We start from the raw sequence: 24,975 nt of genomic DNA, 5'->3' as shown, positions 1-24,975 counted from the left end.
TGAGAAAAAATTTGAATTGAGAAAACTCAAAGACACATGGAGAAAGTAAAATAGCCTTTAATGAACACTTGTTGTCAATACATCGTGTTAAAATTCCATCCACAAAATACTCCTTTATAAATAGCAAGATTCAATGTATTTTAATAAATAAATTCACAGCAAGCTGTGCATTGTAACAGAACAAACTGCAAGTCATTTGGTAACTAAACACATCACTGAAGAGTCAAGCTGACAGATCAGCTCGTCTGTGTCTGTCATGTAGTGAATGAACATGCGATTTAATCAAATAAATAACTTATATATGCTTTTTCAGCTATAATGTCAACTTCTTCATTTAAGTTCCCTTTTGCTCAAAGGTACAGAACAGTTCCACAGTTCTGTATCTTTAAACAGCGCATTGCATACAACCAGTCCTTCCTCAACATCTGTACGGCAAAGCAGCCTGTCCCATTTTAATACGGGGACCAAGCAGGACACCGAGCAGCATTCGCTCACCCCAGTCTAGGATTTTGTTGACCGTTAGGCTGACTGGAGACAAGGGGCTCTGGTTTCCATCCATACTCTCCACTGCTTCTACACCACCAGTCACTTCCCTCTCTAAAACCTCCTGAGGGGGAGTCGTGACGCCCCCCTGGATCTGCCTTTGTGATCTGGTGCTTGAAATGTCCTCGGGTTTCAATAGGTTTGTTTTTGCTTTTGGTAGCTCCTCCTTAGCTCTGCTGCCGTTTAATTTACTCTTTTTCTTATGCGATCTTGAGCAGCTGTGTCTAGCTGAGGCCTCCCTGCGGCTCTTGTTTGCTTCCTTTGGTTCTGTTCTTGTTTCTGCAGCAGGCCGCTCCTTGTTGGCTCTACCCAGGCCGCCAAACGCCCCCTTTTGATCAAAAGAAGAACTGCATGTCGAGCTCTGCTTCAGATCACTACTGTTTGCTGTTGACACCTTGTGGTGAGCCTGAGGACCCGCACTCACTGGTGTCAGGGAAAGAGTGAGACATTTGCGTTTCTCTGCTAGAGAAATGCGAGCAGACGGAATTTGTAAGCAGGTGGGTTTTGGTGGGATGGACTTTGGTGCTCCCTGCTGTGTCTGACATGGGATGATTGGTCTTTGTACTTCATCAGAATTTGTGTGGAGAGTGAGAGATCCAAGTTTGTCGGAAAGAGATAAGGTCAACTCTGGCTTTATCATTTCATGGTGTTGGCTGTGAATATTTTCTAATTGGTTGTTCCTATTCTCACAGTTCACATCGTCAGTCTGTCTATAAATGATGCAGTTGTTGCTTTGAAGGTTCAAGTTGGTTAACAGTGGTGCTGCAGAACTGTTCAGGTTTTCTTCGTTGGTGGCCTGTAGGCAATTATCCAAAGGTTTCGCTGACTGCTGAGTGAAGTTTGTGTTGTTCTTCAAAGGAAGTGTTTCCTGGAACAACTGCAGCTGTCCCAGGAAATTAAAGTTCGGTGAAATTGTAGGTCTACGTTCTTTTACAAACCTACAGAGAGGAAGCGAAGCAGAGATCATTAGGATTGATCATATAGGGATAATTTACTCCTTTCGAGATCAAGTAAATCGTGGCATTTATGTTGATAAGATTAAATTAATGTCACAAATGTCATCATTTTAGTTCTTTCACGGTTATTTTTATTTTAACGCAAAAGCCCTCTGCATACTAGATAGGAAATAATATAATTGTGACAAAAAACAACATAAATGCATTACCTGTATGCGTGATCAAGGTCCATTTTCATGCTATACATAACATATGCAACAGCGAGCGCTGGAGACCGAGAGATTCCTGCTGCACAGTGGACCAGGACTGAGCAGCCAAGTGACATCGCCCCATCTGAAACAGTTCATTTATTTAATGCAAATATATTGTATGTCTTATTTAAAAACTACTTGTGCAGCATAATGTTTTAATTTAACTCAGAACATAATCTCATGCAACAAACCAATCAAAGCTTTTTCTATAGGGTACATGTTCGTATTAATGATGCAATGCGTTTGCGATGCAAATGTAAGATGATGTAAGCACTGGGATTCCGTGTTCCTTACCAATGAAGTGCAACGCCCGAGGGATCCATGGAAGCAGGTCATCCCTGAGGGAGTCGTCTATTGGGATACGGAGGTACTGGGACTGGGGTAGAAATGAAGGCTGTGGACAACATCGGCTTACGCTTAGTACGTATGAGATGCCTCGGTCCGATAATCCATCCTGTTATAAAATGTGAGAAAACAACATAATGAACAGGAAACATAGATTACACACATTTGGCATATCATTTTAAGAAGGGTTGATGAGGAATGCAGATAAATAATGAGAAAAATAAAATAGGCTACCTGCGTTACGTCAGTCTCTGCACCAAGGTAGAGATGCGGCAGAATACGCGACACCGGTGGTCGCTCGGACTCACTATTCCTGTAGTACACCATCTCCTTATTGTTTTTCTTTATTCGGTTTGATGAATCTGAAAACCTACAGTGAAAGAACACAAAAACATGTCTAAGTGATTGACGTATTTAACAATCACATTCAGGATCTTTAAAGTAGTGCATTAATTTTACTTCAACGTTTGTTTTGATGGAACATTTCACAATGCCAAGCTTAAAGTAAACTATAAGCGCATACTCACCAGATACACTGATAATGTATTCAATCAGCAGAGTCCGCAGAAATAATATTTTTTTTGTAAAAGTCCCACGAAGCGGTTGGACGAATGTGTAAACAGCACAAAAGAGAAGTGAAACAACGCACGTATTGAGAAATCTACATATATTCAATTATAAATAGTTAATTTATCTCTCCTCGTCCGAGCTGTGCTCCAGTGTTCATCTCCGCTGTGTCTGCGCCTCTAACATTATTTGTTGTTGTATGTCTATACCTGCGCGAGGGAGGAAAAAGATGAGGTCATCCCGTTTCCACAAGCTAAGAATAGTACAATTCTGTGTGATGTCATTTTCAGCCAATCGGCGTGCAGGGTTGCGCTGTGACGCGCGCGCGGGCACGCTCTATTTGTTCGCCATCATCAATTTGTCTTGAAGACCTCGGCATTTTTATTGTGATGCATCGTGTTTTAATTCAGCGAGCCGTCATCTCTCTGTGGCTCTTCAGACAGATAAACATGCAACGATTGCAAACAGAGTGCAATGCAGATGAGACTTCCCATTAATTCTATAGACGTCCATCAAATGTCCCATTTCTTTCACTCGTAAGCAAAATATATGATTCAAAACGCGTAGTTCATTTGTGTGCAATATTGAATTAGGCTACATGTACTTTGCGATGAAAACCAGTATTATAATTACATTGTATACATTTTTGTTAATTTATTGTATTTGGTTGTATGGTTAGCTGATCCAAATGCACATTTTTACTTCACTTTTTAGCTGCAAAAAAGTGCACAATGCATTGACCCTACACTTTTTACATTGTTCATCCAATACAGGTTATTTAAAACGTTGCATTATTTTATACAGTGTACAATAACTTACATTTTACACAAGTTGTTAATTTGTGCTTTATATCTGCCAGTCCACTTGATCTCAGTGCCCAAGTAACACACACAATGAAAACACCTGGTTCGAGTATATGGCATAATTTTACTTTCACATTATTCAGTACAGAGTAAATTGAATCTAACACGGGTATCTGACAGGTTGAACAGCGATACACTGGGGCTGCATTAGCTAGCGGATATTGCATATACACACACGCTCCCACAGAGAAACACACACACCATGACTGACTCTACTCAACTACAACGACAATGTCCCCATACTGCACTGAGGGCAGCATGACCCCATATCTAATGACAGTGTCCCATAAATTTCATATTTTTTACATGGATCACACATTCGCTCACCAAACAATGCTGACCAAAATCATTAAGATCCCTGTATGTGATTGACAGTTGGCAGCTGCTTTGGTCCATTGAGCCCCTAAGCCCCCGTCCTCTTAAGCCTAAAAATGTGTGGGTGTGTGTACAACTGTGTGCATGCGACAAATTTCTCTGTCTCACAAACCAAGTGCTTTCCCAGGTTTAATTGCTGCGAAAAGAAACATGGATCTCCAGTGGTGGCCACACACCACTCAACAAGTTAGTTGTGTGTATTGTGAAAGGATTTAGTAATGAGGTAACCACCATCTAATATTCAATTCAGTCAATAACTGTATTGGAGGACTTTTTACACATTTTAAGATATTACAAAAAATGCATGTAAATGTAGATCCACTGATGTTGCACTCTTCATGTGCAGATACACATACACGCACACCTGCAGACCCCCTGCCTCACTTTCTCTCTTATTCTAGTTCCCACCTTATTTAACACTGCACGACAAACCTGAAACATTAAGCCCACTCACTCATAGCACAGAATGGAATGTCCAAAAAAATAAGAGCACAAACTCTTAAGCATACAAACACACTGAAAATATACTACTATCAAAAACAATAAAGAGACATACAAATGCAACCATTAAGGGTAATCATTTACATTGTTTATATATATATTTATATATAGAGAGATTTTTTCAATAAACATTGTCTCCGGGGTCAGGACGAGTACTGAATACATAGGACAAGAACAAGAAAGGGGGCAGGGTTGGGACTATAAAAGCCTTTCCTCTCAAAGCCTCTTAAAGTGCACTGGCCATCAGAAGAAACTTGGTGGAATACATTGGAAATGCTTGTTGGATACTTCTGAAATATATTCTTTTATTTTTCTATGTACACCAATGGCTTTGGATTACAGGATCTGACTAATTTTAGTAGAGGAACATGACAGCTAAAGGGAAGGGATTAGTGATTCTGGCCTCTTAAGGAAGTGCCACTGCTTTAGTGTATTTAAGATTGTGTTTTTCTGTCCTGCTAATAGCCTTACGCAGTACACTCAATAACTGGCTAACAGGGAATGTTCCAAAGAAACAGCTAATGTGCAGACTAATTTTTACGAATGCCTCAGGGTTGAAATTTCATGGATAAAACAGGAGAGAGGGAAGACTTTCTCCACTTCTATCATCTTCTGTACCCCACAACACATACCAGCTGTCAACACAAGCACAGGAACTGATCGTTTAACAGGCAGGACAGAGAACAGAACTATCACCATGACACTTTCACACACACGTACGAAAAAACACACACGCGCTTCCTTTCATTCCACTGCTTACACACAGGTAAACACCAATTAAAAACAAGGGCAGCGCTGATGATAACAACAGTAATAATATTGATCAGAAGGACAGTAATAGGGCTGCCAAAGGCTGACAGCTACTTTTTCCCTTATGCATGAATGCTTTCGTTGAATCTTTATTCTGGGGTCTTTTGAGTGAAACGCTGGTCTGGGTGTCGGTTCTAGATGGCGCCGGTCTCATTTTCTAGAACTGTTCCGCCAGCAGCTCACAAAGACGCTTGGAGACTGTGTCCTTACTGCTGCGCACGGTCAACCGGTACATCTGAGAGAAAGCCCAGAGAAAGTTATGAAACGTAAACACACGTGCGGACACAACAGAGAAGACACATTAAAGGGACAGTTCACCCAAAAATACAAATTCTCACATTTTACTCACCCTCGAGTTGTTCCAAATCTGTATAAATGTCTTTGATATTTGGAAGAATGCCTGTAACCAAACAGTTCTTGGTCACCATTGACTACCATAGTAGGAAAAATGGCAATGGGTAGTCAAAAGTGCCCCAGAACTGTTTGCTTTCCTACATTCTTCAAAATATCTTCTTTTGTGTTCAACAGAACAAATAAATTTACAAAGCAATTTTATGGTAGTCAATGGTAGCCAAGAACATTTTGGATACAAGCATTTTTCCAAATACCTTTGTGTTCATCAGAATAAAGAAATGTATACAGATTTGGAACAACTTGAGGGTGAGTAAATAAGACAACTTTCATTTTTAGGTGAACTGTTCCTTTAACTCTGCAGGTAGATGCTCATTCTGCTGTCCGAATGTGTCTGATTCTTACGTCAATACACAGACTAAATGACAACTTGCATGATGAACAGAGGAAATTCCACAAGAAAACAAAGATACATAGAGGACTGAGTTTTACTACCAGACATCAAGTGAACAACAAAACAGAGAGGGAGATATATTTGGGTTAATATGGCTGTGGGCTCAGGGTGAATGTGTTACCTGCTCCCCAGACTTGAGTCGCATCAGCAGGCAACAGAGACACACAGACAACAGTAAGTTGCAACAAAAACGGTGGCTAGTGCACCATAGTGGGACTCTGAGATTGAACTGTGTTGGTTTTTACAAGAGATGCCAATGCAGCAACACTTCTATAGCCTTGCAGAGACCTTTGATGATTGTGGCATTTCTTTCTTTTGTTAACCTTTCGTCAAGGTGTGTAATATGGATACACGTTTGTAACGATGTGCGCATTGCGTTTGAATGTTCATGACTGGGTGAGTGCTTTTGTTCATACCTGAGCATGTGCATTGGGCTCGAGTCTCAGCAGGGAACCAACTTGCTGGGCCTTGGATTGGATCACTCCAGCACACACAAAGTTCTCCGGGTTTGGATCTACGTTCTCCAAGAGAGCCATGCCCAATCCCAGCAACTACCAAAGATAGATAAAATCTTCAGCAGTTTATCAATGAACATCTGTCACGGAAATCTCTGAATAATATCACCCCAAACTGAAATTATATGTTCAGAAGCATTTTCTATCCACAAACTATAATTGACAGTATACTGTATATAAAACCATATTAACTTTTCTTCAATGCACATTTTGTTTTATTTTCATTACATAAATGATTGAACATTACAATTTCCCCAAATGCAGTTCTCCAAGCTGCAATAAATTACAGAATCTTCTCTTTCCCAAACAACTCTATTGAAGCACTCTGTGACTGAAAAGAAGTACAAATAATAAAATATAACTAAACATGCCACTTAATTTACCTTTTTAATTTTTGTACTCATCTCACAAAAGTCTAAGATAACAATAAAATACTTCAACTTTATTCTCGTCTGTTTCTGTTTATGAAACTAACATTGCTTTATTTCATTTTTTCTGAAATGTAAAATAAATTGTCTTTATCTTGGGTCTGTAGTATTAAAAGAAGTGGGTTGATTTTTGCTACAACTTAAATAAAAAAGTTAAAAATCTCGAGTGAATTCTACTCTTAAGACATATGTATTTGCAGTGTTTTGTGTTAGTAAAGAACTCAATCACATATATTGGGTGATTTATTCATTTTTTTAATATTTTTAAAAACAAGTAGAAGTCGTGTTGAATGTCATTTTACCTAGGTGAAATTACCAGTTTTAACGTACGACAAGCAATCAGGTTGAATGGAATTTACGTTTGTTTTACACAGAGTGAACGACTTCTACATGAGTTTAGCATGTGTCAGAGTTTAGCATCACTGTTAGCATACATACCCCATGTAGACGGAGCAGCAAGAGATGAACTACAGTGCACCTTTTTGTCTGTACAGTACATGATGCGTGTGCACGCGCATGCAGTCAGCAGACATGAGAGATGCGCGTCAGTCAGCAGAGACTCGCGGTCCAGTGGACACACATGCGAGTACTGTATAAATGAGCGGTGAAAGACAGGCTGTGCGCACGCACGTTTACATGTTTACTCGCGGCTTTGAGTGTACTGACGGCTGTGACGTTCTTGCCCGCATCACGGGCAACAGAAGATCGGCTTGGAATCGGCGAGACGTGAGACTGACCGGCCGGTCACCAGTCCGGCCGATCATAAGAAAAACCGTCCGATTCCGGCCTCTGGCCGGTCAATCGGTGTACCTCTAATATCCATACTAACCTAACTATTCTTGCATATATATGCTTTGAGTGAAAACACACACCTTAGCTTTGAGTACTTCGGTGTCCATGGCATTGTTGGCCTTGAAGATCTTCTGTGCTTCTTGCTGAGGCCTGTGAGAGGAATAAAACATTTTTGTAAACGGACAAAATTACTCACTCACTCACACTGTTTATGATCAACGTATATGGTAATTTATCAAATTGTCAGACTCACTGGCTGAGCTGTTTCCAGCGCTGAAAGAAGTCATGTGATGCCATCTCTGTGGGCTGGAAGAACTTGTTTATGGTAACCGGCAACTTGAGAGTGAGATTCTGGAGAGCTCCACCATACCTGAGTAAGAGCAACAGCCAAGTAAACTTCACAAGTAACACCACAAACGCTGCGTTTTAAAGTGTATGAATGCTTGTATCTGTCACCTGAACTTGATGTTGAGGAGCGGTGCATCACAGAAGTCCGTTAGACTCTCGATGTTGATGACCTGCTGCACCTGAGCACCTCCTTCTATGAGAGGCTCCACGGGTTTAGCCTGAACATTGAGCTGTGGGATCAGTTAAGGAGCTACAAACCAACAAATCAGCACGTGCCACATACAATCTTGATATTTAAACGGATTATTTAACTCACTCTCATCTATAACAAAATTTCAACTTGTATAATGCATGTGTAAATGTGAAGGATATGAGACTGTAGCTCTCCAGGGCAGGTTACTGTGGTAGTGAATGTCAAAAACTGCACTGATGTCTTATTGCCGTAGAACAGATACATCCGCCCTGCGAGGAGAGCCAACACAAGCATTTGAATAATAAATCCAATATCAACCCAGCCACATTATCACTCTCAAGTTACAGTGTTAACACAAAAAGAAAGGCGTTCAAACTGCAGTCTCTTGTAAACGCGGGATAAACTCCAATAAACCTGAAGACACAGTCCATAAGTCAGCTGACATCCACTTCCATATGATGCAATCTCCAATGCGCAGATGTTATGACTCACCCAGGTTCTGGCGATATTCAGACTTAATGCCGATCTGTAGCAACTGATTCTCAAACAGAACTCCATTGTTCTTGCACACAAACCTAAGGGCAAGAGACTAGAATGAGGAGGAGAAACAAGCAGGATCATCTGACTTTTGAATAAATCATTCACAGTGCTGCCGTGAGCCAACAGTGGTATTGGTTTTGATGCCTGGAGGATTCACATTTAAACCCACCCCATGCATTAATAAGATACAATTAGTTCTGTACATGCTAAGGCACCTGGATTAGTTCAAAAATGTAGCTTATCATGCAGTCAATCAGGTATCAGGTTGTGATGCATCAGTCTCCCATCGTGGTTTAAATACATTTATCTAGAATGGATCACTTGAATCAGTTTGTATTATGCTTCCAAATTGGAGAGGGGGGCACAACATGAGTGAGGACGTTGGGAACTGGTCTGGTGACCGATGAAGAGAGTTCAGGGATCGAGTGAGCGCTTACTTGTTGAGCAGTTCATCTGACTCAGGCAGAGGAGGAGCAGGTTCTTCAGACACCACAGAAGGGGGAGGAGGAGGTGTAGAGCTGAGAGACGGAAGGATGCAGAGACCCCGAGATGAAGAGAGGGGTGTAAAGCATTAAGGTGGTTCAAATAGATTGTTAGAGTAAGTGGTGAGCCAGTAAAAAGAGAAGAAAGAGGTTTCGAGTGAAGCCAAAGCAAGGAAGCAAGACAGAGGAGAGAGAGAAAAAGCAGAGGTTAGTAATGCCATTACATCTGCAGGCAAACAAAACAGCACCTATACTAGTTCTTCACATTACCATCAGACATCACAGCACACCTCAGCTTACAAATATAAACTACACCAAACACAAACAGCAAAGAACACATTTACACACAACAACATCTATAAACAATTAAAAGTGTTTGTGTGTAACTATCGAGGCGAAATGTTTTGTTGACACTGTAGTCTACCACTGGCTCCTTACTCAGAGTCACCAGGACCCTCAGCCAATAGGGAGTCAGAGCTTTCAGTGGGAGGTTCCAGATCTCTGCCATCGTCCAACGAAAAGCAAGGACGTGAGACGCACACACGTTCACGCAACAGACAAACGAGAGCGCATACACACCCCAGATGAGGGAGATGAAAGGGGAGGGAAAGAGAAAAAGCAAGAAAAGAGAAAGACAGTCACATACGCGACAAGACAGAAGAGCAGAAAGCCTGACGGACAGATACGACCTCCAAGTTAAAATATTAGTGATCTTCACTTAGGTTAATTAAAGCACGTGCAGCAGACTGAAAACAGTGTGCCAAGTCAATCACGAGATTCTTTCTTACCTCAGGAAACCGTCATCATTGACGCCGGCCTCTGAGAAAACATCGACCAATAAGCTGCCAGCACTGGGAGGAGCAGCACTCACAGGTAGACCCGTGCGGAGCCCCAGAAGATCGGCAGATGGGGACGGAGTGGACTGAGAGAAAGAAAGATCATCATGAAACATTTGAATTCCAAGTAGGGCTGTGCAATTAATCGAAAATAATTGTAATCGTCAATTTTGGCCTTCAACAATTACAAAAACAAAATAATCGACGTAAAACGATTATTGTGCCGCATTCCATTTTGCAAGGATCATCTCTTTTCTTGTGGTATAAATCCACAGCGCACCCCTTTCCTTTACAGTGGTTCAGCTGTGCTATTTCTTTACATTTATTTTTCAGTTGAATTCACAGTTTAAAAGCCAAGTTTTTTTATTTTTCTATGTTGTTTTAAAACTTAGTGAGTAATCGTGTTAAATAATCGGGATCTCAATATTGGCCCAAATAATCGTGATTATGATTTTTGTCATAATCGAGCAGCCCTAATTCCAAGTCAACTAGACTTTGATTTACTTTGGCCGTTTTGAAAAAATGCTCAAATCAGTCAAAATATTGACAAACATAAGTGGCAGGGAGTGTGAAAAACTTCCCATGTTTTCTGAGTTTAGTGCATGCACTGTACCTGTAGGTCTTGTTGTGTGTAATACAAAAGTCACTCACAGGAAACAGTATTTGAATGAGTATGTGTATATTGGGTGTGTTTGTTTTGCAGGGATAGTTTTATAAGTGCTGACTCGCGTCCCTGTACAATGCAAACAAGCATGTGTTTGACTGTACCTGTGTGTATTACTCTCAGCTTCACATGACACACCCATGGACCACCCACAGTTCATTCATCGACCACATGATGGATATTGCAAAAAAGTGGGCAATGCAATAATCTATCTAGAAACAATGTGTGTGTTCACAATATACAAGACAAGTTTGTGCATTTATAAACACATACATGTATTCATATTAAGGAAACATAAACAACACTTTTTACAAATAATTTAAATTATATATAAATGTTTATATTTTTCTTAAATATATGCTTTTATGTGTATGATGTTTCATGTGTATGAAACTAGCGATGGCAAAAATGTGTACGTTTTGCAGCGTTTATACTACTGCGTTTTCCTTTAAAAACGCAAAACTCTTGCTACGGTTACGCCTGGCGTTTACACTACTCAGGAGTTTTCGACCCCCGAAAACGGAGACTTTTGGAAATGCTGCAGACCCCGTTTCAGTTTGAAAACTCTGGGGATGTGTGTCTATGTAAACGGGCAAAAACGGAGACTTTAGAATACGCAGGCACGGTTGACCACGTTCGCTTACTGATTGGGTCATCGGTATCATTGCGTTTGCTTCCCTGATTCGTAAAGCCCCTGTCATATGAGCCATTACGCTACCTGAAGAGGACAATGACCAGCCTTGCTTTTCCTCGCCATCATGTAAATTTTGTACTGGTCGGTCTGTGACTAGTAACCATCTGTCATCAACAACCAACTCCAACTTTTGTATGCCCATACAACTGTTTACATTTGTTTGCGCATGCCCAGCGTGTCTGAATGTGACATGCGTTTTCAGTAGTGTAATGTAAACGCAGATTTTTTTAAACACATGTTGAAACGGCAGTATAAACAAGGATCGTTTTCGTTCCAAAACAGCATCAGACAACAGGCTAATGTAAACACCGCCAGTAACAGCCTGATGCTGCTTTGCAATTATTTGACTAATCTACTCATTAATCAAGTTCAACTATTTTAGATAAACAGATCCACAAGTAGTTATGTCTAGGTGGGGGTTCTTGGCAAGAAAAAGCTAAAAAGTGAACACGAACTCACGCCTTATGTAAAAATGTTAAAGATTTTAAAGGATAATATCAAGGCATAAGCATTTATTTATGTGTCAATATGATCAGCATTCTCACAGCATTCGATGCGGCAATAGCAGAGTTGTCTCCGCCTCTCTCTCCCCCTCCATTGAGTTCTCCTCCCTCTCTTTTTCCCTCCTCCAGCTCATTCACAGAAACAGCCCCTGGACCCTTTTTCTTTTTCAGCTTGGCTAGAATGGACGACTCTCTCTCTGGGAATGGAGGCATCTCCTCCAGCACTGTGGCCTAAGCACAGACATACACATGAGATCATACGACATGACTGGTAATGGCTGTGAATGCAAAAGCGTGTCCTAATGCATGTGGTCTCACCAGTACGTCGGTGCTGGCGATAGAGGACAGCTTGAGATACTCCACAGCTCTCTGTTGTAGCTCCACATCACTGTTCCTGATCTGGCTGTCAGAGCGCAGCACTTCCTGAATGGTGCTTTTGGTCTCCGGGAACAGATTAATGAACTTAATATAGGCAGAAAGCAGCAGGGCACGCGTGGGAACGGAACACAGGTGAAACTTGGAGTGGAGCAGGTTAAACTGAACCAGAGGACTATTAAGATGGAAGGGGAGTGGGAGCAAGAGAATAAAAAGGTTGAAAAATGGAATAAAGAGACGGAAAAGAACAGGAGGACAATTTTAGTACAGCAACATGATTTTAAAACACAGCAATAAATTGCAAATGTGAATGGCAAATGAACCCACCTGGAACGAGGATCTCCAGCAATCAGGTTACCAAATTCTCCCAGGATGTATCCTCCAACTTTCACCATATTTTCATGACACGCCGGAGCCTGCAAAGCCTATAGTAACAGTGTCAGTTAGCGTTAAACAAAAACACAAAGGAGGTTCATCAGCAGGTTTGGAAAGTCCGATGACTGGAATATATGACATCATGTACCTCAAAGACTGTCTTGGCGGCATAGCCCTGCACATCATCGCGGTTGATGACAATCTGGATGACACGGTACCACACTTCTTCGCTGACGTAATCCCCAGCAATGCGGATTAGGTTCAGAATGGTGTCCACATACCAGGAATAGTCTACTGCATATTTCTCTGCCAAGATTGCAACTTTCAGCACCTGCATACACAGCAGTCATCAGTTATCACAAAAACCTGTGACTTAAAAAGATTACAATTTGCTCTCAGAGAGGTAGACACACACCATCTCCTCCCTAATAGAGTAGTCAGCCGTATCCAGGTAACTCAGCATCTCTGCCACGATCTGCTTGGCGTTGCTGCGGTCGCACATGGCATAGAGGAGGTCAGCAGCTCTCTGGCGCACGCTGACGTCTCTCTCAGTCTGCCGAATGAATAAATGGTTATAAATTGACATTTGGAATCGCAGTTGGAAAGAAGAATGGAGTTGCTCTATAAATGAAGAAATGCAAAGAATCTATGGATTTACCTTCAAAGCATTAATGACTGTCTCAATGTGTGTTTTGACTGCCTCATGGGAAAACTCAGAGCTGGCAAGTGTGCACATGCTTTCCAAGGCCAGGTAGCGCAGGTTAGTCTCTCTGTGCTGTAAGAACTGCCCCAGCTGATTACACGCCCGCACAAGAAGATTCGGCTCACTGTAGAGAAACGTTGGTAAAAAAATTTAGATAAGCCCTTAAAGGGACAGTTCACCCAAAAATACCGTCAACATTTCCTCACTCTCTTGTCATTTCAAACCTGTATGACTTTCTTATGCAGAACACAAAAGAAGATATTTTGAAGAAAGTTATTAACCGAACAGCGCCAGCACCCATTCACTTCTATTGCATGGACAATTACAGCAAGTTATTCAAAATATGCTCTTTTGTGTTCTTCAGACGAAAGAAAGTCATACAGGTATGAAATGACAAGAGGGTGAGTAAATGCAGACAGACTTTTCATTTTTGGTTGAACTATCACTTTAACTACAGACAAAACCAATCGAGTATCATTTGGTCGATATTAGGGGTGTAACGATACTTCGTATTGCGATATTTTGCGATGCAAAAATGTTACGATGCGCATCGTAGAGAGATGGGGATATTTTATGATATGTTAAATTCTATTCGTTGAGCGGTCAAGACGCTACCTACTCTGCGCCAGCCCATCACGTATGCTTATCTCACATGCGGTAGAGAGAGAAGTCTCTGTGAGAAGGGGAAGCACAAGACATAATCTGTGTCTCCAAGTGGTTTACAAAGCGTCATATTTTCCTTCACAATCGCCGTTAAAACACAGCAAACGTAAAGCGTGACTGCAGGCGAGTCACCCCCCGAAACTCATTACAAAGGCAGCACAAACGTTTTTAAATGCCAATGTTAGTTTATCCGCTAACGTGAGCTGCTGCATAACGTGATATGCAACATAAAGTAAGCCAAAAGAAACCAGCACTGTTCCGATCAGAGAAGCGATGAAGTGAGTCGTACTGTATATTAAAAGATTGAATGACATGCTAAAAAACAAGTATGTGATCTGCATGATTGAAGAAATGTAATACAGTTTATGTAATATGTCTTTTTGAAAGATTTTTCTCATTCATTACTGTCTCAAGCAAAGACAGCGCAGCTTCAAAGAGACACGAGCCAATAGCGCTTGAGCGTGAGCGCTGTCACAGCGTTTCATTGGTTGAATGTACTGAATGAACACGCCCTTCACTGAACGAACAAGTCAATTGAGTCAAAATGAGACTGAATGAACTGCTACATGTCGTTCATGGTCTAATATTCTCTGTGTTACAACAATGCATATCCAGTAGTTACTCAACTTTTCTGAAAAATAAAGGTAATGACCTGGTTTAATTTAATTCCAAGGTAAAGTAAATTATGTCGAAACAGTTAAATATTTGTATGGAACATTTAATTACAGCAATTAAATGAGTTAATCCAGATAGATTTTAGTAGACTAATATAATGTAGATTTCTAATTTCAGTTAAGACTTAAAATTCTTTATTAAGTTGTATGTGCAACAAAATAAGTTACTGAAATTGTTAATATTTTGAAAATTAATGTTATTTGAATTTTTAATTTTGTTCAAAATATTGAGATGTGTATCGTATCGTGAACCCAGCATCGACATATGTACCGAATCATGAGCTGAGTGTATCGTTACACCCCTAGTCGATATAAAAACAGTTAAAACAGATAAAACAACAAAAAATGTGAAAACTATTCACACCTGTCATAGTGAATGATGAGAGAGATGGCTTCAAACAGGATGGCGTTCTTGGCGTTGGAGTGCTGAACCTTCTTGGACTTAGGTGGCTCTTGGGCTTTGTTAAGGATGGTCTCCAAACACTCCACAAGTCGTCCCTTCACAGCGCCATCCTCGGGTGGCGGGTAGCACTGCAGCAGCCGAAGCAGCTTGCAGGACAACCACGGTGCAGGAACAAAGTAATAGGTGTAGTCCTGCAGGTCAGTGGAGGCTGAGGACACAATCTGAGACAGGAGAAGCACGTGTTACCAAAAGTTGAAATATCAAGTGTATAAACATTGAATTAATCAGACAATCTGTATGTTCTAGAAGCACACTCACCCTGCTGAGACGAGACACAGCGAGTGACACGCAGGTCTTGAACTCATCAGGGTTCTTCTGGCTGAGACAGGTGATCAAGGAGATTGCAGCAGTGACCACACCCTGAGGGAGGAAAAGCAGAAAAATGAGAATCCCTTGACAAAGTGATGATTCATGTGGTTGTCCGTGTGTCAGACTCACCATGTGCTGGTCGTTCAGCAGGTGCACAACTCTAGAGGTCCATTCTCCCATGAGCACAAGATCTGGGGAGGTCTTATACAGGCGGAGCAGACACAGAGCTGCCGACTGCTTCACGCTATCCATTGTGTCCCTGTCATTAGGAAATATTAGGCCATTTAATTAACCATCTAGAATACTTAACAAGTAAAATCTAATAAAACAATGCATTATTACAAAATTAAAATCACAAAATAATATGGTAACACTTTGAAGGTCCAGTGTATGAAATTAAGCAGCATCTAGTGGTGAGGTTGCGAATTGCAACCAACGGCTCACTCCACTTCTCCCCTTCGAAACACTACGGTGGCTGACACAGGACTAAGATGTCGTCACGTTTTCACTGCTTTGTTGAAGGAGATAACGTATTTACGAAACGCGCTCTGTAGAGCTGTTTGTCAGTTTAGGGCTACTGTAGAAACAACATGGTGAATTTCATGTAAAGGGACAGGTGTAGAAATAGCTCATTCTAAGGTAAGAAAAACATAACGCTTCATCGTGTAAGGTCTTTATACACCTCTGAACACAGTTGTGTATTATATTGCATTTCTGTCAATAGATCCTCTAAAAAAATGACAAAAATGGACCGTTAAATGAACCTTGCTACATGCTATTGTAAAGTGTTACCAATAATCTTATTAATAATCCTAAATAACCTTTCATTTCATTTGTCTTACACTGGACAACACAAACAATTTCCTGGTTTTGTTGTTCAGTTTCTTCAATGTGGCATTTTTACTCTACATCTCTCTGCTCAAGTGTCTAATTTTTCGTCTGTCTCTTCTCTAGCTCCACCCTTCAGGGTCCATGGCACTCACCCAGCCACAAGGATGCGTGGGATCTCTCCGGCGAAGGCCTCAGCCATCTCTCTGCTGCCCACGTTGGCGATACAGTGCAGAGCCAGACACATGAAGGTGGGGTTTCTGCTGGACAGGTCATTCTTGATGGCATTGTTAATCAGCCGAATCAGTTCGCTGTTGCTGTTCACCAGCACAGAGATGAACAGATAACCCTGGAGTACAGACAAAGAGGAAGGGAATGAAAAGGGAAGAAACAGAAATATGCTGACGGCTGTACACACAAGTGCTTTCCCTGTTCTGCACGCACACATAAAAAAGTCAGACATCTGTGAAGCATCATTCAATCCAGGGGTGAGCGAGTGTACAGTTTCAATGAAGCCAACATTTCTGAGGGATTGTCATCTTCAAACAGGCTTCGAGGGGCAGTCCTGAAAGCTCTGCGGATAAGAACTTAACCACGAGAGAGAGATTTTCCTCCCCACTGAGCTAATGCGCCTCGCTCACTGGCTAAAGCACACTTGAATCGTGATCTTTTATCCCCGTAAAAACGTAAAGTCGGTATATATGGAAATGACTGTCAGGTGTAGAGGAATATATTGTATATAAAACCAGGATTAGCTCATCTGAATCACACAATTTACACCTACCAAGATTCAATCATTTGCTCCACTGACTATCTGCAAAAAAAACCCCAAAATTTCTGTGTAATGCAAAAAGGTTGCATTGAATTTATCAAGACGTGCACCCAAGAAGTATTGGCTGAATTAAAGATCATGTATCAGAAGAGTGGCTGTGTTTTACAGTGTTGAAATGGTTAGTTAGAGAGACTGACTCATTGCACGGTTTGGAACACCAAATCTTACTACACAGCAGACAGCTTGGCGACGTAAATCAGGTTTGGAATCCAACGTTTTAATGTGCTTATAAGTCTTATTTTGAGGACCACAGTTGTAGTGAACTGGTTTGAATTTTTCATGCATAGCTGACTTTTTGGTCTGGCCACTTGGGAAATGGGTATTGAATCTATTTGACTCACATGGGAGGAGTAGCTCAAAACATGATGACATCATCACATTCCTCAGCATTACACTATACGTCTTGCAGTGAAAAGGCCTTCTACACAATACTACCAAGATATTTGAGCTTTAATTTCCTCATTTGAGATCTTATTTCTTGTCAGAACAAAAAATACTGTGTGTTTAGCAATCTCTCCACTTCAATAATGGCATGTAAATATCCTCCATTTGAATGTATACAGTATCATCTAACAACAAATGCCTTGTAGTTTGGTGACAAAAACATGATCTAGTTTGCATTGTAAATGTCATTTCATTGTCCCTCCCTTTCAAGGAAATAGATAAGCCGACTCAGTCAGTTGTTCTTCTGTACCGAAATGTTCTCTGATGCCCAGAACTGGCTTCTGTCAGTGTTAGCCTGTGGAGAGGTGCTTAGCTGATGGGAATGCGGCTACAAACATGGGTGTTGGATCGGCAGGAGATAATTAGACCTCACGGTGGGTCTACATGGCACAGACGGTCACTAAGCCTCTCTGACAAGCTAAAAACACATCGGCTGATAACTCTTACTCGATTCGAGCCCCGATCATTAGACAGTATGCACACTCACTCAAATTATAGCACTCTCTCAAGCAGTACTGAAAACAACAATGAATTAATTAATAGATTCACGCTTTCCCGTAAATTTGATAGATCTTCCTAAAATAATATAGAGGAACATCCGATCTCGGTCTGATGACAGCAAACAAACGTTCAATAAGATCACCAACTTCATAACCATGCACTGCACTGTTAATAACTTACTAAACTGCGTTAACATAAACTATGTTTATATGTAAACTATGCATTCTTGTATTACAAGTGTACATTTTTCATTGTATTGTCAAGCAAAAATAACGTGACAAAAGATATGCGTCAGTATTTCCCGTCCAGTTGTCATATTAGACATGACTTTGTACCTTTGACCACTTAATTGGTCAAAACGCAGCAATGAAGCAGTAAAGTGTGAAGTACGGTAACTTGCCAAACACACACACACAGATGCACACCCCAAGTTTCTAATCCGAGTTCCCCTACCAGCATAAGAATTATTTATTTGTAAAAATGAATTCAAAGAATTGGCGTTGTACTGGCCTGAACTCTCAAACAAGCAGATCAGTTTTTGATAGTGCCACAGTGTTTGTTATACATGAGAAAAAAATCTACAAACAGTTTACCAGTCATCTTTAAGTGGGACGAAAAGTATTTTAACATTAAAAACACATATCACCATACACTCAAAAAAATGTTTTTTAAAGGTTGTTTGTTTTACTTAATCAATATAGTTTGATAACACATTTGTATTGGTTTCTTGTTCAAGCACAATTTCAATTTGTGTAATAGTGACATAAATAGGCAACTCTTTGACATAACAGTCCATTTGTGTTGGGACAACATGAATCATTCTCATTGACTAACAGGACAACTACACAGCGGATTGAGTTCCCAGCATGCTTTGCTCTTATGACTGGATTTAGATTTTAAAATAGTTAAAGTGCTATTGTATTTGTGTTTTTGTGCAGATGAGGACACTTGTTAGTGTTTACTGTTCTGTAATGTTAAAATTCAGAAGATTTTCTGTTGTCTGTGATTTTTTTGGGGGGTTACCATAGTGGTGAAGAGTAAAGGTTTTACTTAGGTTGGGGACGAGCACATTTATGCCATTACTGCATGTATCCAGCTTTACTCAGTGAATAAATACTCTGCAAATGCAGTAAACCCTCTGGTGCTCCCTGTTAGCACCATACCTTACATGTGGTAAAAATATGTTTATTTTTAAAAAAGTATCACACTGAAGCACTCACATTTATTTGGCTGAACACAAATGAATTACATTCTTCTGAAATTAAATTAAATAAGTAGATGAAATTAAGATTTACATGTCTGTACAATTCACCCAGTTTAAATTCAGATAAACCAATTAAATTGTGTGGAAATGGGTGTCATAATAAAATTAAGTTAATCCAACAACTTATTTTTTGAGTGTACAAGAAAGGCCAATAAAACAGTCACCACAAAGTAAGCGCAAGAGATATTGAGACGGTTCCACTCACAATCTGTTTCTCTGTGTACTTGTTGGAGCTGAGCAGGTTGACAGCCTCCATGTGGCCGAAGTCAATGTCATGGCCCAGGAGGAAGATGAAGAGCAGCTTGCACACATATTTCTTCTTGCTGTATCCATCCAAAGCTTTGTCCCCTTTAAACTTTGAGCGGATGTTGGCTAACTCTTTATTTATGCGCTTGATCTCAGCTTCCTTACTCTTACCTGAGGAGAGAAACAGAGAATCAGAAATTTCAATTGAGGATGTTTCAAAAACATGTTGCCAAATTACGAAATATTCTATGTGTTGTTGATGCAGTAAAGCTTATTCGTGCATTTGTGACCTCAAGACTTGACTACTGTAATGCACTGCTTATTGGTTGTCCTGCATCATCAATAAACAAACTACAGTTAATTCAGAATGCAGCTGCCAGAGTTCTAACCAGGTCCAGAAAATACAATCACATAACCCCAATGTTATCAACCCTTCACTGGTTACCCATTAAGTATCGTATTGACTTTAAAGTTCTTTTAACTACTTATAAAGCCCTAAACGGTTTAGCCCCTACCTACATAACAGAGCTTATACCACACTACAACCCATCACGCTCTCTAAGATCTCAAAACTCCAGACTTTTGATAACACCTAGAATAACTAAATCCACCAAAGGGGGTGGAGCTTTCTCATACGTAGCACCTAAACTCTGGAATAGCCTTCCCGATACTATTCGAGGGTCAGACACACTATCCCAATTTAAATCTAGATTAAAGACATGTCTTTTCAGCCAAGCATTCACTTAATGCATAATATGCTAAATAAACCACCGGGAGACTGCATTTATTAGATATATTATTTACTAGAATGATCTTGCTTGATCTATAAACACCATGCACTGTGCTGTGTTTTACCATTTTTGTGTTTTTCTTATTTTCTCCTGTAAAGCAGCCTTGGAACAATGCACATTGTGAAAAGCGCTATATAAACAAAATCGAATTGAATTGTTTCCAGCTTAGTTAAATTTAGTAGATCACTGCAATGTAATCTTAATGTATTTACATGTAAAATACTACATTTAAATGAGAAAAAGACATCACATTGAATGGCTTTCTCGATTACCATGAATCCCTGTCAGGTGTACAAAAAGATAAGACTGTATGATCACCAATCATATGCCAGTTGGTGTATTGAAATAAGAGGGACTCCAAAAGAGCAGATGACCTAGTGGTAAATAAAGGGGACAGGAAACCAGGAAAGACAGGAAGTGGCTACAAATGTGTGGGAGGCTATAGAGTTCAACAGGATAATGTTTTAGCAAAGATTAGGTGAAAGTGAGATGTACAAGTTGCAGCTTCCACATAACATCAGCCACACCTTTTCACATGATTTGCACTTTTAAATCACATGCATTTAAGTGCTCATGTTCTTGATCAACAACATGTTGCTCCAAGAAAGACTTGCCATGCGTTTTATAGCTTACAGTCCATTTAACACTACCCCACCTTAATCTAGTCTACCAATACTAGATCATCAACGTGCCTGTTCACCATCTACTCATGAGCAAACAAAACATGGTGTTATTCGCATCATGCTACTTGTGTACAATGGATAAATTTACTTGGCCTTGAACAATTCAAGAAAAGATCTGATGACATCAGAACCCCAACTGCTACCAAATGTTATATCGTTATATTGACAACAAGGAACATAAAACTGTGTATACTAGTATTGATATTGGTCTACTGGCGCAGTATTGGTGTTTGTGACACTGCGCTCCTGGTATTCTTTTCTGGTAGTGGCATCATCCTGATGAGTATCCTGATCCAATAACAGGAGCCTCATATGTCATGAACAAACAAAACAGCCTTTAATTTCCTATGCACAAGGTCACGCAAACTTTTGAACACGCGCACACTTCTACTGACAACAGTTTTGGCGAATGCAGTGGCAAAGGAAAAAGATGAAATAGCATTTCGAGCGAAATATCATTTGCAGCAATCAGCAGTTTAATATATTGTGATTCTCGTGTTACGGTTTCTTCTGTTTTCAATGGCAACACTGCAGACAGCAGAAAAAGCTTTCATCATCAGAGGCGAATCTCATTCCACGAAAGTAAAGCAACAAAGCTGACAAAGGTGACATGGGTCAACCCATTATTTTATTTAACTGTGGATCAACAGGCTGTGTGTAATGAAAACCAATACCAATCACTTGGTATGTCCAAACTCTTGGACAGAGAAAGGCAATAAAAATAGCAACAATCACTACTGTTAGAGTCACTGCATAAAAGCTTACATTTATTCATTTGGCAGACGCTTTTATCCAAAGCGACTTACAAGTAGGAGAGCATATAACAAAGGTGACACGGGTCAACTTCTTCATAGATGTTTGTGGACACAGTTTGTGCATCCAAGACCAAGAATAATATGTGGTTATGAGAATTTATGTACTGATATAACAGTATGTTACTATGCCAGAAAAAAGAGCTTCTCTTGGCATACCTGGAACTATCTATGTAGTGCCCAATGATAAGACAAACTACAATATTCTGGTCAAGATAACATCAGAGTCGCCTAACTTGCATGTGTACCAATTCACTCTCATCTTGGATACATGCATTAGAAAATACCTGCACCATTCACATGGTAGTATACATTTCCCTATTGACATTTCTATGCATTCGTTGTTGTGTGCTTTAATATATAGATCTTAAAGAATGTTAATGCATTGAACATGAAAACAATGAATGAAAACAAATGCAATTGGAGGTTCTGGAAAAATAAATCACAATAACATTATTAAACAAGGTACCTTATATTGCAATGTCCTTTTTAACGAAACAATTCTGGAGTAACGATTTAGAGGCAGACACAGAAAAGTAAAGACACATCCTAACAAAATGTCCCTCCTACAACGCTTGCTCAAGGCGACAGCTTGATAACTGGATTATCGTGAAAAACACATCTGAATCGTGACCTTATGGCAAGAAGCGATAGCAACCGCTTCCCAGCAAGTGAAAGTAACGAGCGCTACAGAGACAAGACATTCAGGATAGATTGTCTGCACTGAAACACACGATCTTCGGCGGCGGCCTAGCGGGCAACACTCCATCAACAGCGCTAAAGCTAACGGGGCCTGATCGGCTGCCACGGGGAGGAAACGGCGCGATCACTTGCAGCCAAATGACCCCCCCTTCTTCAGATCAAGAGCCGCCACTGATCTGACTTAAGTGCTTGCGAGATGTACCCCATATTTTGCTTTCAACCAAGCACAGATCAATTCCGAATAGATGTGTATCTATCGTTCAGTTGGTGGCGTATGAAGATGGCTTTTCGCGTAAGAAAATTACTAACGTGATTTAGTGATGGGGAAAGGATACTTACAATTTCGGATGTCCGAAATGAACACCGCTAATCCTCGCATTCCGTCTCCCTTCGACACAGCCGGCATGTTTGCAGGGTTTTTTCTTCAAACCGGCCTCAACACGAAACAAATTACTTGCAGATGGTCAGAGGTGCAGGTTTATTAGGCGGTGGGAGAGTTCAAACACACCGAGCTAGCGGGCTAACTAACACGGACACTAGCTGGCAAAGCTATGAATTTAGTTTTGAGTTTTAACGCTAATAATTTAGCAAATTTGTGTGGTTATAATATGAGCGTTGAATGCAGTGGTGAAGAGTGAAGCTCGGTAACGTTAGTCAGAACGATTGGTGTTTCCGCTCGCTAATTCATTCAATCCCATCAACTCTCTTCAATGGGAGGGACAGTCATACGCTTTAGTTGCGGCACTAAATAAAAAAGTACGTATTTGTGGTAATATATGGTTAAACACCTAAATGTCGACTGCGTTAAAATAGAAATTGATATCTCTCTGACTGCGAGTCACGCACGGCAAGCTAGCCAAACAGCTAGCGAGCTGGCTAGCTCTATCAAATGTTAGAATACATCACCCAAATGGCCACAACAGGAAATCCTGCTTGCTGACGAGCCAAACTGACAGATCTGTTTCTCGAGAAAATATAACTATTTGTTATATAAAGTCGTCAATAGCGTACGAGACTTTACGTTCGGTCGGTGTAGCCGGACGGAGCTCGTGACAGAACTGCACTGGCACGTTCTAGCGCTTCCTCCCAACATGACCCGCCTTCTGCCCATTTCTCCTAATCTGATTGGGAACTTGCACGTCTGTCTTCGCCATTTACTATATAATTTGTTCATTTATACGACAGTTGCATTTTATAACAAATTTAATTGGCTTAAAAACAAGATCGACAACGTTGAAAGTATAAAAGTGCAGTTAGGTTTAAAATCAAAGGAGAGGAGATAATTTTAAGACACCAGTTCAAAGCAAACTGGTGAACATTTAACATTTGCAAGTAGAAAACTTTGTCTTTTGCTTGCTATTTGTTTTACTGGGTTTTTAGTCCATGGTATTTTACCTGATGCTATTTTATCTGTTATGTTGGTGCCTATTATTAAACACAGAGCTGGTGAAATGAACAGTATGGACAATTACCAGTATTTTATCCAAGGTTATTGAGAGGACGTTATTGAATATGTTACAACAGTTTGTCCTGACTTTTGATAACCAGTTTGGTTTTAAGCCGAAACATGGCACAGATTTGTGTATTTTTGTTTAAAGGGGATGGTAGATTTGTATAACAGGCATAATTCCACAATTTTTATGTGTTTTATTGATGCTTCCAAAGCCTCTGATCGTGTAAATCATGAAAAACTGTTTTACAAGTTAAATAATAGAGGATGTATACCCATTTAAAGAACTGGCGCCCCCGCTCCACCACCCCATACTGTATTGAGGATAGATAAGATAATGTGTAAAAACCTGTATATGACAGATTGATCTCAAGAGATCAGATTATAAATGTAACAACCCTGCTGATAAAAACAAAAGAAACCCAAAATAAACCATCACAGAAATTAATGGTTTCCATTAAAATACCATTGTGAACCATTAGCTTTTTGCATTAAAACCATTACAAAATTGTAGTGTTTTGGGCATAATTCCAAAAGCATTAATCTGCCAGATCACGAGAACGGTGGGCGTTTCATTGATTTTAACACGAGCGAGAGTTTATTCGCAGTTTATAATACAGACGAGGTGTTTCATTTGCCTGTCGAAAATAGATCTTTAATAACTGTCAACAGCTTTAAACAGCCGTCCAAGTTCAGAAATATATGAAAGGCACTTTATTATGAATGTTAAAACTAAAGAGGATGGGAAATTGTTATTTCCCGATTTCTCTCCTTCTGGTACTGTCCTTAAAGTATGTGACGTGGTTAAATACTTAGGACATATAACTGAGGACCAAGGGATATTTACAG

The 24,975-nt window shown here is 40.3% G+C and overlaps 1 protein-coding gene across 3 annotated transcripts; it reads right to left on the bottom strand.

The window, feature by feature from the left end:
- Window positions 1-41: 41 nt before the first annotated feature.
- On the bottom strand, window positions 42-23,763 carry ap2a1 (adaptor related protein complex 2 subunit alpha 1). 3 transcript variants are annotated; one of them, XM_057345126.1, is made up of 26 exons: window positions 23,016-23,763; window positions 19,648-19,859; window positions 16,557-16,750; window positions 15,703-15,832; window positions 15,523-15,624; window positions 15,166-15,425; window positions 13,420-13,588; window positions 13,177-13,314; window positions 12,910-13,092; window positions 12,714-12,811; window positions 12,330-12,561; window positions 12,054-12,242; window positions 10,103-10,236; window positions 9,753-9,815; window positions 9,270-9,350; window positions 8,785-8,867; window positions 8,473-8,561; window positions 8,208-8,332; window positions 8,005-8,121; window positions 7,832-7,901; window positions 6,433-6,567; window positions 2,623-5,446; window positions 2,330-2,465; window positions 2,045-2,204; window positions 1,709-1,832; window positions 42-1,481 (listed from the first exon to the last, which is right to left on the bottom strand). In XM_057345126.1, exons 1-22 carry the CDS (start codon window positions 23,080-23,082, stop codon window positions 5,369-5,371), a joined length of 2,949 nt encoding a protein of 982 aa, XP_057201109.1. In that variant the 5' UTR covers window positions 23,083-23,763; the 3' UTR covers window positions 42-1,481; window positions 1,709-1,832; window positions 2,045-2,204; window positions 2,330-2,465; window positions 2,623-5,368. The 3 variants fall into 3 exon arrangements, with proteins under 3 accessions (XP_057201109.1, XP_057201110.1, XP_057201112.1); XM_057345127.1 differs by lacking the exon at window positions 9,753-9,815 and having other exon boundaries at window positions 23,016-23,762; XM_057345129.1 differs by lacking the exons at window positions 9,270-9,350; window positions 9,753-9,815 and having other exon boundaries at window positions 23,016-23,762.
- Window positions 23,764-24,975: the final 1,212 nt, after the last annotated feature.

The sequence above is a fragment of the Triplophysa rosa genome, linkage group LG11 (assembly GCF_024868665.1).
Source record: "Triplophysa rosa linkage group LG11, Trosa_1v2, whole genome shotgun sequence".
NCBI lineage: Eukaryota > Metazoa > Chordata > Actinopteri > Cypriniformes > Nemacheilidae > Triplophysa > Triplophysa rosa.
This window is presented reverse-complemented; position numbering and strand designations above follow the sequence as displayed.

What these genes read in the sequence shown, in the direction of transcription:
- ap2a1 (XM_057345126.1), bottom strand. Translation starts at nt 23,082, where the DNA reads ATGCCGGCTGTGTCGAAGGGAGACGGAATGCGAGGATTAGCGGTGTTC. An exon ending in TCGCCAGCACCGACGTACTG is followed by an intron (nt 12,243 to 12,329) that starts GTGAGACCACAT and finishes GTCTGTGCTTAG; the next exon opens with GCCACAGTGCTGGAGGAGAT. An exon ending in AATGATGACGGTTTCCTGAG is followed by an intron (nt 9,816 to 10,102) that starts GTAAGAAAGAAT and finishes GGACGATGGCAG; the next exon opens with AGATCTGGAACCTCCCACTG.